Below are 14,695 nucleotides of genomic sequence, written 5' to 3'. Positions count from 1 at the left end.
TGAATCAGACTGATCAGAGACTTGGGGTGTGGGGATTGGCAGTGAGGTCCTGTGTTTTTGTTACCTGCAGGCAATGGGCCAAAACAGCTCCTGGAAAGGAGGAGAGACATCTCTCTGTTCAACATCAGTGGGCAAACTTCTGGATGGCTGTGTTATAGAGCAAATTTTAGGCACATCTCCCCATCCTTCCTCTCTGTGATGGGACAGATGCTCTTGGGGTGCACTGGCATTGTCAGGCATGTAGTGACTCACTAACACCTGAGTCTGCCAATTCTCACTTTTCAGATGCATCTAAGCAGGGAAAAGGTTTGAGATGAAAGCAGAGCAGACCCTTTGTTTTTCTCCCCTCTCCCTCACCTTTCCACCCACCACTCCACCCAAAGGGTAACACCATTGTGAAGGGAGTGAAAAGAGGAGCAGTCAGCAGGCAAAGCAGAGCTGACCCTCAGACAACACAAAAAGGTGATAATTCCTGCATTTAATAATCGACCTCACAGCGAAATTCATCCTGCAGGCTCTCCAAGGAAAGGATCCTACTGCTTGTTCTTATCTTGGCTAACAAGAGAGCCTGATCTTGACTGGGTCTCCAGGCACTACATCTAAAATAAGATCTAAAAACAATAATCAGCCCAGAGCTTTCTTCTTCCTGAGAAATCAGGGAGCAATTTGTGCATGTTAAGAAACGCATCCAGCACTGCAGCCTTTCAAAGTCATCTGCTATTCCCTTGACTTCCCTTGCAATGCAGATTATCCAAATGCAGATCCCTGGGTGCTCTCTGATACACAATTCCAGTAAATATTTACATCCTATTTTGGGTCAAAATATGCTGAAAGGGTGCATAGGGGATGCCTCAGCATTTTACAGCTTTTTCACTTTGGTCAGCAGAAGTGAGATCCAGTGAGGATGACATCTGAAAGTGTGTTGCAATCTCACCTTTCTGGAAAGATTCAAACCCCTACATTAAATTTAAAAACTCCAGTAGAGGGTTATACATACAGGTATGTTATGGTTCTATGCCTGACTCAAACCCACAAATAGAGTCTGCAGCTCTGAACTCCAGCCTTGCCCACAGGGCAAAAGCAAAGCTCTCATCTGAATAAATCCTGAAAATCTCATCTGCCAGCATCTCCAAATCAGTGCAGCAGCAACAGGAGCTGAAGCCAAGTGCTCTGAATATTTCCTTGCAGAATACCCAGGAGAGCACAGCTATATGTAACAGAGATATTTACACAGTGTTTGAGGCAACATTTCTACTCTTAGCAGACACAGAGGTGCCAGGAAATGATTCTGCTCCCCAGGCAGGATCCAAACCGCAGCACAGGCAGGTCTGTGGGGCCAGAATTATCACATTGATCTTTTTAACCCCCTCCATGTAGCACCAAGCATGAGCCAAGTGACCACTGCTCATCCAGACACTCCTCCCAGCTGCTGCTGTGGGTTGTAGCAATACAGACAGTTTGGTGAGCCATTGCTGCTCTCTTTCTGTGGGATTTGAAGTGAAGGGAAGGGGGGAATAGCTGCAGACCGGAAAGGGCCTCTCACCTGAGAGGAAGCACTGAGGGAAGGCACTGAAATAACCTAACAAGGGGTGCAGGAAGATAAAGAAGCAAAACTCCTTTAAAAGGGATGAGACATGGCATGTTCCCCAGACAGATGTGTCTGACACAGGTTAATCTTTCACTCTGCACATCTCCACGTGCTCCATGAGCTGCCCCATCAACCCCTGTGACCCCAAGCAGTGGCCTGGTGGCCATTGCCAGCTCCTTGCAATGCCTCCCCTCCAAGGGAAGGTCTCACATCCCAAACTGAGCTGGTCTGGGCCCACAGACATCACTAAAGTCACCACTGTGTGCACAGCCAAAACACAAAACATTCACTCTGTCAGAACCCAGGACATTCCTCTGGCTGCCCTGGAGGACTCGAGACCCTGGCAGGGGCTCAGAGACCTTGGCACGGAATCAAAACCACCTGTGCCTTCCATTTTAGCCTTGGAAACAATTACCAACTTTGTGTGAAGATTCACAAGCCACAAGAGTTCGAGTAGAATAATAGTTAATTTGTCACAGGGTGATAAAGTAGAATTTTGGGGATTTAGAATGGGGGTACAAGAAGCAAGACGGAGGAATCTGGGCGTGTCCTCTACTACTACTACTACTACTACTACTACTACTTCTTGTCCTCCATCTTCTGCTGTGATGGTGACACTTCTGGATTGGTTTAGAGTAGAGACAGACTGTCTAACATAGGTAATAGGTATTGGAAAATTATTGTAAATAAAGTACACGTAGATTTTAGTATAAAAAGCCAACACCACCCCAAGGGCAGTCACTGTGCCACAGCCCAACCTGCTGGACAGATCTCAGCAGGTCAGAGAAAGAATGGAATGGATAAGAGAAAATGAACAACCTTGAAAAGCAAAACTGAAGAATCTCGACTTCTTCTTCGCTCGTGGGGCTGGGAGAAAAAAGAGATTTTCCAACACCTCGGGAGCCATTTCAGCCACAGAAACCCGAGACCACTCCCTCCTTTACAAAAGGCTTTCACCTGACAGCCACTGGCACTTGAGGGTGGGGTCATTCCCTGTGAGCTCTGTGACACGGGGGACATTTGGCTAACACATCCCGTTAGCATTTTTCCTCCAGCATCTCATTTATTTCCTTTTGCAATGTCGATTTGCCCAGCCAGCTCAATGAATAATTCAGCAACATTAAACACATGCCAAAGCTGTTTCAGCTCTTAGTAGGATCAGTTCTTTGGTCCTTTTCTCCATTTAAACTTCATTCCAACATAATCTTCCCTTCATTGCTGCTGGGGGAGCAAGATCTACAAGTAAAAAGCACATTGCTGTAGTTATATGGAAATATAACAATATATATGGAAAATCTCTCTTTGATAGGAATGGTGTGCTGCTAATCATTCTGCTGGATGCCTTGCTGCTTCTGTTAATAAAGGAAAAAACAGCTATTTTTTTTACAGACATCTATTGCATATAAAGTTCAATAAACACGCAATAAGGATGATCTCACAAACCAGAATTCAGGAGAAAACCAAGGTAATTTCTCAGTTTTGTTGTGTGTTCCTGCAGTGCAAGCAATTCATCATACCCAACAAATCAATTACTCACACAATAAATTAGCCAATATCATCCTTTTTCAGCAGCTTTTCCAGACAAGAGGGATGTGCACATGTAGTGGAGTCAGTGTGTGACATCCAGCTGCAGTAATTGTGCACATGAAGGGTAACGTGAGTGCTCATTTCAGAAGGACACAATTGCTACTATGGCTTTTATTAAATCCCACTCATTTATCACTCCCTGGTTGGAGCAATAAGCCTTTCCCTGTCAGCTAAGGGTGAAACATGGCCCTGTTTCTGCAGCAGCAAAGCTCCAGAGCAGGAATCCCAGGCAAACAGGGAAGACAGTCTGTTCTCCCTCTTTGGGAAGTAAATTCCAGTTCTCTGCAACAACCCTTACACTTAACCTAAGCAAGTAAGCCCAGCTGTTTGTGTTTCAGTGTTTCAATGCTACATTGGCTGACCAAGTAACCTTCAGAAACCCTGGCTATTAATCCCTGCTGGCTTTTCTTCAGGCTCCCCTCCCTTGCTGGTTGCTGAGATACAGACCTTGCACTGTTGATGCTATCAGCATTTCATGAGGATGCATGCAAGGACCCCCTCACACACTCCTCTGTGAGGAACTGCCTCTATTCCTAAAAGAGAGCAGAAAAACCTGTCTGTGCAATGTCTGCCTCTGCCAGTGTCACTGAGTGAGCAGAGACCCTGGGCTGCTTTCCTGGGAATTGCTCAGAAAACAGTGTCTGTGGGATTGTCAGAGGCTGGATTTTGATCTTACACCACTGTGGATCCCAGGTAGCACCAAGCAAGGCAGAGATCTTGTACCAGCCAGGCCATGGGGGCACCAAACCCTGGAAATCTGAATTCATTTTATCCGTTGAATTTTGCAGTCTTGTTGCACCTTCTATTCAAAAGAGATGAAGATATGAAAAAGCTATTAAAAAAAAGTTAATAAGAAGTTATACTATATAGAAGTTATTATTACTATACTATACTATACTATACTATACTATACTATTATTATTATTATTATTATTATTATTATTATGTTATTACTACAAGAAGTTTTTTAAAAAATTACATTTTGCTCATTTGTATGAAATGTGTTGCTCTCATCAAAGATGGATGATGTAGCAACCCCAAAAGCTGTTTCCCTGGCAAATTATTCTTCAGGATCCAGTTGGGAAGAGGACAGTCTTTACAGAGATTCCTGCATTACCTGGCAGTCTGGATAGCATAATGACAAATCCTTAAGGCAGGCTCAATTTGCTGCCTTAGAAGCCTTGTATCTCCCTTTCTAAGCCTTGCATCTCCCGTTTTTGCAAAGGTAATACTGATTATCTGTGTCCTTTTAGTGCCTCTCAAGTTACCCCAGCTCAGAGTTCTCCTGAGGTCACCTCTCAGTGCAGTTTCCACTCTGGTGAACTGAGCTGTGAATTATTTTGATATGAACTGGGAGAAATCTTGTACATCTTTTCCAGCAATATTGGAAAGTTGAAGGGAAGGATTGGAGGACTAATTCCATATAAAATCTCCTGGCACTAGATGGGAAAGGGTTTCTCTGAGCAAGTGATATCAAAGGGTGCATAGACTCAAACAGGCAGTGAAGCAGAAGCTGCAAGGAAGATAAACCCCAAAAACCCCAAAAAGAGAGGTTCTGGCACCAAAGCAACCAAACTGTCAGGGTTTTTCCCCACAAAAAATTCACTGCTGTGTAAAGTAGCTGCAAATCTGTCATGTTTTGTGTCTTCTGAGCCCTGAACATGCAGGACACAATCACTCAGCCATCTTGAGTGGAAAAACATCTATTTCAGAAGCACAAGTAGCTTTGCATGCCAAATTTTCAGAAACAAGACTCAGCTAGACCCTCCCAGACCCACAGCACTTGTGAAATTGGTCATCACCACCGAAAAGACAAACCTGCACCTTCATTTCTACAGCTGATTTAAGCAACCCTGACATCCCCATGTATCCCCACCACAGGCAGGCTGACCTGTGGTGAGGGCAGGACGTTACTGGAAACAAAACCAACCTGTCTTTTGTGTGCATTAGGGGTTTTTCTCACAGTTGTTTGTATTTCTCACACACAAATGAAACACAGCAGAACCACAACACCACAATGACCTCTCACCACAAGAGTTCTCATGAAACCACTGAGCTGCTCCCAGAGCCAGAGGGGAAAGAGGGTATTTGTGATATCTCTCTGGAAAAAAAAAATAGCAGACTAAATTGCCCATGTTGTGTAAAGGTCAGGAGAGTTAGAAAAAAATATACTGCAAAAGAATAAAACAAAGGAAGGTGGTGACCAAGGTGAGATGAAGAGCTGAAGTGACAAGGACACGAGATGCTTCCTTCAGGGGGAAATTCAAGCACTTTGGATTGACTGTTGGATCACTGCAAGTCCCTTAATTTCTATATTGTTCTGAACTGACATGAACTCAGCAGCTCCCCAAGGAAAACAAAAAAATAAATTCCTTTTTCAGTCAATATAGTTATTATGTCCCAATCAGCAGTGTACCCTTGGAAGCTAAGGAAAAACACCAGGAAAATCAATACTCACCTCCAGGTTTTATCCCCATTGGAAATCTATCACATGGCCACCATTTCACTAGAGTCAAATACATTAATTTTAACTTCATGGTATCTACCAGACACAAATAGCAATACCCAAGGAAGTCCTTGTTCTGCTGAACATCTGAGGAATTAGAGTCAACAGGTTCAGGAATTTGTATTCTACCTCTCATTGAGACCTAGAAATGTATTTTGTATCACTGGAGCTTAATCTTAAATTTAAATCTGACCTGAAATTAGTCCAAACTCTTCAAATGAATTAATCAATTAAACTGGTGAAAAAATATAATTCCCATCTCACAGAGCATTGCAGAGGTTAAGAAGCAGCATTTCTAGATCAGAAAACAAAACATTCCAGGAGTTGCCTGCAAAACACTAAATTTATGGGAAAACTGCATAGAAAAATATTCTATGTTAACATAAGAAATATATTTTGATTTTCCCTTCATCTGATCTGTATTCCACTGTATAAAATTCCTTAGCACCTTCTCAGCTAAAACCTTGAATTGGAATGGATGTCTCATCCCTGGAAGTGTTCAAGGCCAGCTGGTCTAGCAAAAGGTGTCCCTGTCATGGCAGGGGGTTGAAACAAGAGGCTCTTTAAGATCCCTTCTAACCCAAACCATTCAGTGATTCTAATAAAGATCTTTTAATAGCATAATAATTTACATATTTATTCAATTTAATAGAATAATAATTTACATAATCAATCTATAATAATATTTAATTATATGTTGTTATTATAATATATGAATATATTAATACATAATTAATATATTCTAATACATAATAACAACTATCAGAATTATATTAATAAATTAATATCTATTAATTATATTTTAATTATAGAAATATATATTATATATATTAATGTAATTAATATATCATAATTTATAGAAAACCTTACAGGTTGTATGACTTTCACCCCTTCATTATTTATGACTTAGGGTTTGGGTTTTTTCCTGTTTCTGTATGTTTGGAGTAAATATCACCTCTCACTGTATATTGTGTCAGCCACAGAAAAGCTTTCATTGCTATCTCATAGGTGCTGGATGTTTCTCTGTCCATGACATCTCTCAGATCTCCTGCAATATCCAGGCAAAGCATCCCTGCATCCAGGCGTCTGCAAACCCTGGCCACCATCAGATTGTCAGTGTCACAGCCTTGTCTGAAAGCTGAGTCACGAGTCCCTGACACAAAGAGGCACCAAAAGGGAATCTGTGTCAAGATTTTGGCTCTCAAAATGTGTTCAAACTATGAGTGATGCTGCACTTGAGGTGTGCCTGAATAAACAGAAAAATCACTCATGAAAAGGGCAGTTGTCTCCTTGCAGCCTTTGCCAGGAGCAGAACTGAGCCAGCTTTGGGTGCTCAGCTTGGTGTGGCATGGACACAGACGTGGATATAAGAAGCTGTGGACCTCCAGAGACAAATCTTTGCACAGAACACATCTTTTCTCTCCACTCCTCTTGTTAGCAGGTTCTTGTTTGCCTACAGATGTGGTATTCACATTCTCTGAACAGAGAGAGACATAATTCTCTCTCCCAGGATTTCTCCTGGGTAAAGCAGTGAGAACCTCAGAGAAGGAGATAAAATAATTCCTATCTCTATTCACTGCTCCTGTTGTTTTGCACATGTGGAATATGTCATTAGGATTGTTCACCCAAAGTGATTTGGTTATTGGATACCAGTGAAGGTTGTTTTGATTCCTTGGCCAATTGAAAAAAAGCTGTGTCCTGGCTGTCTCGGACAGACATGGGTTTTTCTTTAGTATCTTTTCAGTATAGTATATCTTTAGGATGAAATTTAATATAGTATTAGTGTAATATAGTATTGCTTAATGAAGCATTTGTTCAGCCTTTCTGAATCATGCAGTCAGAGCACATTATTCCCTGTATTGGGGGCTCCTGATATCAATATACTGACACCTCCCAACTCTGTCCTTGGCTGGAGTTTGCTACTCATGGCCTTGACACTTAAATATTAGACACAACCATCAGCTCCCTGCATACAGTTAAACAAGTGGCTTTCTGGGGTTTGTTTGTTTGTTTTTCTGCTGGTCACTTTGTAATCTTGATCTGGCAGGAGGATTTTATAAACACCATCTTGTGTCATATCTGTCAGAAAGCTACACTTCTGTCTGAGTGCTGCAACTGATGGCAGCTCTTCAGAGGCTGTCCCTTGCTCTGGAAGGGAAGATATATAAAAACAGGAGGATAAAGCCTATAATTTTTTATAGCTCAGTACTTAACACTCACAGGCAGTGGAGTAGACAGCAGTCCCAGGAGAGGACATGTGATCCTCCCACTTTAGAGCTATACCCAATTTTAAAAGCCCCTCTAAGCATCCAGTCACTGGGTTTAAGATGCTTTGACACACAGCATTAAAAGTTTGACCTTACCCAATAGATGGGAAGCAATTTTCACCAAGAGAGATGAAGATCAGGGAAGGAAAGAGATGCTAGAGGTGAAGCAGGCCAATAATCAGGCTATGGATAACACAGGTTGTGGAATAAGGGGGTGAGATTTACTGAGACATTTCTGAAGGTCATAAAAAGGTCATGCTCTGGTATGTACATGGTGTTCACTGTGAGAGGGATTATTGCAGTAATCACCACTGATCCCAGTCCCTGCCCAAGCAAACCATTATCTCGGGAGAAAATCCCCTGTTCTTTGCTTTGTTCTGATCCTTTCCACAGTGCAGGCATCTCCTCTGAGTGACCTTGCTATGCTCCCATCAAACCAAGACTCCAGGAAGAACTCCAAAGTCAGCACCTGACTATTTTTCAGCAGCGTCCCCTCTATAGATGGGACAGGTGGCACTGCCACCACTCCTGAGGCCAAACTCACTCCTTGCTTCCTGAAAAAGGAGTGAAGGACAAACCCTGCACAGCCCAGACCCACTGGTGTGCACGCTGCTCATTGCCACCAGCATGGCCTGCACATCTCCAGCTCAGCTCTGGCTGAGCTATCACAGCTTGGTGGGTGACAAGCTGTCAGGGGGCAGCTGAACTGCATGAAATGGCCAGAAATGGGGAGGTGGGGCAAAAATGTATGTCTGGGAAGTTTTCTCCCCTCCTCCATGGGCAGAGGAAGAGTCAGTGCTGGTATTGGGAAATTCCTCCAGTCACAGCTGGAGATGATGGTTTGGGGCCCAGTGGTGGGAAAGAACAGAGGGAACAAGACAGTGCAGAAAGCTCAAAAACATAACCACAGAAGGAAAAAAAGAGAAGAAACCAGAATTGCTTAGCCTAAAGTAAAGAAGGTCGGAAGACTTAACAGTTTTTGAGAGACACCTGGAGCTGGCGGAGGATCTGCCAACAGAGGCCTTTCCAAATGAGTCACCAGCATCTGTCAAGAGTGTTCTACCAGGAATCATGGCTGTGGGCCAGGAGATGGGCTCTTGGGTCCTCATGGAGCTCCTGCCAGCCCTCTCTGTCTGAGCTGCATCAAGTGGCACTTCTCCTTTACCCTGCTCTGCCCGCAGAGGCGACAGCACAGGACTGACCCAGACCTGCAGGCTCCAACTCAGCTCCCCCAAAGCTCTGCCTCGGCTGAGAGGATGGACAGAGGTGGCAGAGGAGGTCAGAGATGGCAGACAAGGCCCTGATTCACCTGACCAAGCTGCTTTGAGAGCAAGGGGTTGGACCAGCAGCCTCCACAGGCCCCTTCCCACCTGAATGGTTCCATGTGAGAGGAACCACAGAGGTCCACTGAGCCACTCTAAGATTTCATGGCAAGACCAGTGTCAGAACCCAGGAAATTCCTCTGGCTGCCCTGTAGGACTTGAGACCCTGCCCAGGGGGCTCAGAGACCTTGGCACAGAGCCCAAGGCCCCTGTGCCTTTGATCTTGACTCATGGAAAAAACAATTACCAACCTTATATGAAGAATTACAAGTCAAGAGAGTTTAAGTAGAATAATAGTTAGTTTGTCATGGGGTGAAAAAATAGATTTTTGGGGTTTTTGGAATGGGGGTTCACGAGGCAAGATGGAGGAATCTGGGCGTGTCCAGTCTTTCTCTGTGACTGTGTTCAGAGGGGTCTTGGGATGAGGGAAGAGACAAGGATCTGACTCCATGTTTCTGAAGGCTTGATTTATTATTTTATGATATATATTATATTAAAACTATACTAAAAGAATAGAAGAAAATATTTAATCAGAAGGCTAGCTAAGAATAGAATAGGAAAGAATGATAACAAAGGCTTGTGGCCTGGACTCTCTGTCTGAGCCAGCTGACTGTGATTGGCCATTAATTACAAACATCCAACATGGGCCAATCAAAGATTCACCTGTTGCATTCCACAGCAGCAGATAACCATTGTTTACATTTTGTTCTTGTGGCCTCTCAGCTTCTCAGGAGGAAAAATCTCAAGGAAAGGATTTTTCATAAAAGATGTCTGTGATTTCTCCTTCTTCTTGACCTCCATCTTCTGCTGTGATGGTGGCACTTTTGGATTGGTTTAAGGTAGAAACTCACTGTCTAACATAGGTGAAACTCACTGTCTAACATAGGTGATAGGTATTGGGAAGTTATGGTAAACAATGCACACGTAGTTTTTAGTATAAAAAGACAACACTGCCTCTGAGGCGGGCAGTGTGCCTCAACCTGACCTGCCAGACAGATCTCGGTGGGTCAGAGAAAGAATTTTATTGATAAGAAATAATAAACAACCTTGAGAATGAGAACAGAAGAATCCTGACTCCTTCTTCGACTGCTGCGCTGAGAAAAGAGGCTTTTACATATCTCAGAGTCACTTTGACCAGCAGAGATTCTGAGAGACCAGGACTAGGTGCACATGTTTCCTTCTCTGGACAGGTTTTTATCCCACTCCTCCTACAGCATCACAAGGTGTGGACGCTCCACCCCCAGGCAGGACATCCCTCTCCCCTACACCTTTTCCAAGCAGGGGCTTTCCAAAGGATGCAAAGCTACCAGAGCCCCATAAAAAGCAAACTGAAGCACAGAAAACAGATGGGCCAGAGTGTGGAGGCACTTACAGCAGATGGCACTAAAATATTAAACTAACATTCCCGTATGCTTAAGCCTTGGCCTGGCTTGCTGCTGGTTGCAGAGCCAGCCTGGTGAGAGCATGCAGATGAGAAATGAGCCTCAGATTGCTAAAGCACCCAACCAAACATCCCCTTCCCATGGAAAAATGCCTCACTAGCAGCTCCTCCAACAGCAGGGATGTGCTAACTCAATGCAGATGATGTTTAGCTGAACAAAAAAGCATTCCCAACAAATTCAGGTCTTTCCCAGATCTCTGCTGGAAAACCAGTTCCTTGAGAAACTCTGTAAAATCAGTTTGTCTGTGACACCAAATGGGGGAAAAGCCCACACTGCTTAGTGCTTTTCCACTCTGGGATAGGCCCTGGACACCATGGGACAGCACAAGAGGCACCAGGAAGGAGGGAAAACACCTTCTTCAACCCAGGGAATTTGCCACTGTCAGCCCAAAACCTTGACTGCAGCTTGTGACACTACCTAAGAGACACCAGGATACCACACAGAAATGGGTGGCCCTGAACCTTGGTGTCCCTCATGGGTGTTTGGAGCCACAGCAGCCACCCAGGTTGTGTGGTAAGGACTCACATTTGTAGGGGAATGACTGGAGCAGTGCTGTGAAAGCCTTTCATAAGGCATCAAAATCAAGATGCTTTGTGTCAGGTTGGCACAGGCCTGTGCTGCAGAATAATGCACTTGAAATGATTAATTTTATTTGACTGTGTGTCCAGCAGGATCCTGCCTGGAGCCTGGGTCCTGCCCATTGTGTCATCCAACCTGTGAGTGACAGCCCACAGTCCCAGGCCTGGGCTTTCCTTCTCTTAAGTGAAATTCTGCCATAAAGCAAAAACAAAATTAAAATAACCATTACTTCAAATGTCCACATCTCTTTCTTTTATATATCCTGACATCAGGCAGCTGATCTGAGAGGTAACAAGCTGCTGCCTATTTCATTAAATGCATCAAGAAGAAGGAATCGTCTAATACTGTAGAAGAGCTGGAGAGAGACATGATCCTCCAGCATAAGGGGGATCTCCTCCCAGGACCAGGTCCTCAGGCTGTCGGACACCAGCACAAGGTAAGCCAGGCCATCCTGGCAGAGAGTGGCCAAAAGGCACCACAAGAGAAGACAGAAGGACTCAGCCAAAGAGCTCCTCCTCAGCTTGCCTTGATCCACACTTCTTGCAAAATGCCCTGGGCCAAAGGATTGATGTTTCCAGGACAGCAGGTCTTTTCTGAAATTCCCTGTATGACTGAGCCATGTGCAAGTCCAGCTCATAATAATTTTTTAAAAGAATAAAAAGGAAGAAGAAACTGAGCTGGCAGCCTCCCTTCCTGCAGCGCCACAGTCAGTCATGCTCCAAGCCCTGCTGTGGGAGGGCTGTGCCCACCCCTGCCCACCCCAGGGCAGGAGATCCAGGAGTGATGTGAGGGCTGCTTGGCTGCAGCTCTGCCTTCCCCTCTGTGCTCTGCAGGAGCAGGAGGCAGCACTAACTCAGGTAACAACTGCGCAACTCCTGCCAAAGCCAAGCCCGGGGTGCATCAAGCAAAGCCATCTTTCCGACCATGTGGAAAAGCAGGAAAGGCTGCTTGGTGATCAACAGCGTGGGAATAGCTCCACTCCATTGGATCCTGACAGCTCCCGTGAAATGGAGCTGGGAAGTGGCTGCCCGTTTTTGTTATTGCCACTGGATGGCAACAGACGTTAAGCAGAGATCTCTGTGCAAGCCACACACGCACTCGCTGTTCCCCACCTCGTTATTCAGGGCCATGGCCGTGGTGTCAGCACACCCAGCAGAACACCAGGGAGCTCCAGAGCCCACCGGCTGCCAGCAGCACAACCAGCAACACTGCTCTGGGGTCGGGCTGAATGTGGGCTTCTCCTTTGCACAGCCTTTACATGCCTTTCCTGCACTCAAAATCAATTTTTGGCCATCCAACCTGGCCTTGAACACTTCCAGAAACACCCATACTCCCCAGCTCCTCTCCTCCTCCAAGTCTTTCTCTTTGTTTTTATAAAGGCATCCTCAAAATCTTTATCTTTACACTCCTGAGAGGTGCAGGACCCTGATTGCACCCCTCCCCTGGGACAAAGCAAGTAGTATTTAAAAGGTAAGATGATCATTTGTTCCTCTTTGTCCTCCAGATACCTGATGCACAAATCATCCTTACAGTTCTGGGGTTGCACCATCCTGTATTTATGCTTAAGCCTAAAAATTATTGCTGCTGGTATTTACTTTTTCCCTAAGAGGATGCCTCTTCTTTTGCTGGTATTTATTTCTTCCCTAAGAGGATGCCTCTTTTTTTTGCTGGTATTTATCTCTTCCCTAAGAGGATGGGCAGGTCAGGGATGCTGTGTGGATTGTCACAGGCGTGCCCAGCTTCCCCCTGAGGGTATCCTGTGCCTGCAGCTCCCCCTGCTCCGCACTCCGAACCTCTCCCCTGCAAGGACCAGGCACTTCTCCCTCCCCCTCCTCTCAGCAGCACTGCAAAAACCAACACGACATCTGCATTTACCTTTCTGCTTATTTAAAAACGGCAGTAGCAACGAAGCCAGCGGACTTTTTTTGCCAAAGTCCTTGGAAGACACTTTACTTTGGTTAACAACAGTCTCTTCAATGGGTTTCTTCAGTTTTACTCTTTCCTTCAGCTCCTCGGTGCTGACGGCAGAGGTCGGGGGCTCAGCGCCTATTTTTGGTGCAACAAAGGAGCTTTTCAGGTAGGACGAGGACTCCGCCAGGTTCTCCCTGTTCATCCTGCTCTCCGTCATTTTACCGGCCTCGTACTCCGAGGCGTCAGCGCGCGAGTTGTTCTCCTCCTTGATAATGTCCATGACCTTGGGCTTCATCAGCGGGGAGTCCTGCTCCCTCTTGGGGCTCTCCTCGGAGGCCGAGGAGGCATCGCAGGACTCGATGATGAGCTCGCTGTCGAGCTCCGCCTCCCGCTCCTCCCGCAGGATGCTGTACTGGATGGAGGGCGAGGCGGGCGACGGAGGGGGCCCCCCGATGTGGCTGAAGGTCATGTAGTTGGAGTGCAGCACCTCCTCGGCGGCCAGCGGGTCCTCCGAGACCAGCTCGATCTCCGAGTCGCCGGACTCGGCGCTGCTGGCTTCGTGCTCGCCGTGCGGGGCGGAGGGAGGGCGGCCGGGCTTGGGGCGCGGCTCCCGCTTCTCCGCGGCCGCGGCCGGGGCGCGCTGCGCCTCCGCGGCATCGAAGGAAAAGCTCTTGGCTTCCTTGATGGCGCTGATGAGCTCGTCCTCCGACAGGCTGCCTTTGCCCTGCGACTCGGAGCCGGATGGTTCTGCCATCATGCAGGAGAAAAAAAAAAAAAAAAAAAAAAGGAGAAAAATACAATAATCTTATTTTCCAGCAGCTTAGATTTTTATCGAATTATATACTATAATACTATACAATAATATAACAATAATATAATACTATACTATGATTAATAATATAACAATAATATAATACTATACTATAACACTATAATATAATACTATACTATTACTATATATAGCATAATATTATATGGATATAATACTATACTATAATTAATACTATAATACAATACTGTTGTGGAAAATGCGTCTTTTATGATTGGCTTTTTGTAAATAATAAAAGGAATATTATGTGTGTTATGTTAGAAAGTTATGCTGTATTATTTTTCTTAAGTAGTGTGTTAAATATAGTTTTAGGTTTTAAAATAATGTTAAAATAGAAACTATGCTATGTAGGATACTTTTCTAAAGAAAGGACTCGCAGTGAAATAGCAGCCACAGGACACCTGAATCTTTCAGAGAAAAAGAATTTATTGCTGTCTTATCAACAAAAAACCCTAACTTCTTTCCTCCTCGCTCAGCCCTGAAGATGCCGTCAGGATTCAGAGAAAGAAGTTGACACTGCCCAGACAGAATTCTGTGTTTGAATGGAATTTATGCATCATGGATGAGGTGTATGAATATGCAACAGGCTGTTGTGTTTAAAGTCTAATCCTCTGTTAATGAGTGTCCTTTTTCAGGCTTATTTTGCCCAGAAAGAGGTACCTGG

General features: G+C 44.9%; 1 protein-coding gene across 1 annotated transcript in view; it reads right to left on the bottom strand.

The window, feature by feature from the left end:
- RTN1 (reticulon 1) overlaps positions 1-14,695 on the bottom strand; it is a 124,335-nt gene that overhangs the window by 34,762 nt on the left and 74,878 nt on the right. Inside the window, exon 3 of the mRNA XM_054286927.1 lies at positions 13,167-13,949. Within this exon, the coding sequence (XP_054142902.1) occupies positions 13,167-13,949 (783 nt within the window). The remainder of the gene's footprint in view (positions 1-13,166; positions 13,950-14,695) is intronic.

The sequence above is a fragment of the Melozone crissalis genome, unplaced genomic scaffold (genome assembly GCF_028551555.1).
Source record: "Melozone crissalis strain CALT ecotype California unplaced genomic scaffold, PUWL_Pcris_2 ptg000056l_1, whole genome shotgun sequence".
Classification (NCBI taxonomy): domain Eukaryota; kingdom Metazoa; phylum Chordata; class Aves; order Passeriformes; family Passerellidae; genus Melozone; species Melozone crissalis.
The sequence above is the reverse complement of the archived record's forward strand: the minus strand, read 5'-3'. Positions and strand labels throughout refer to the sequence as shown.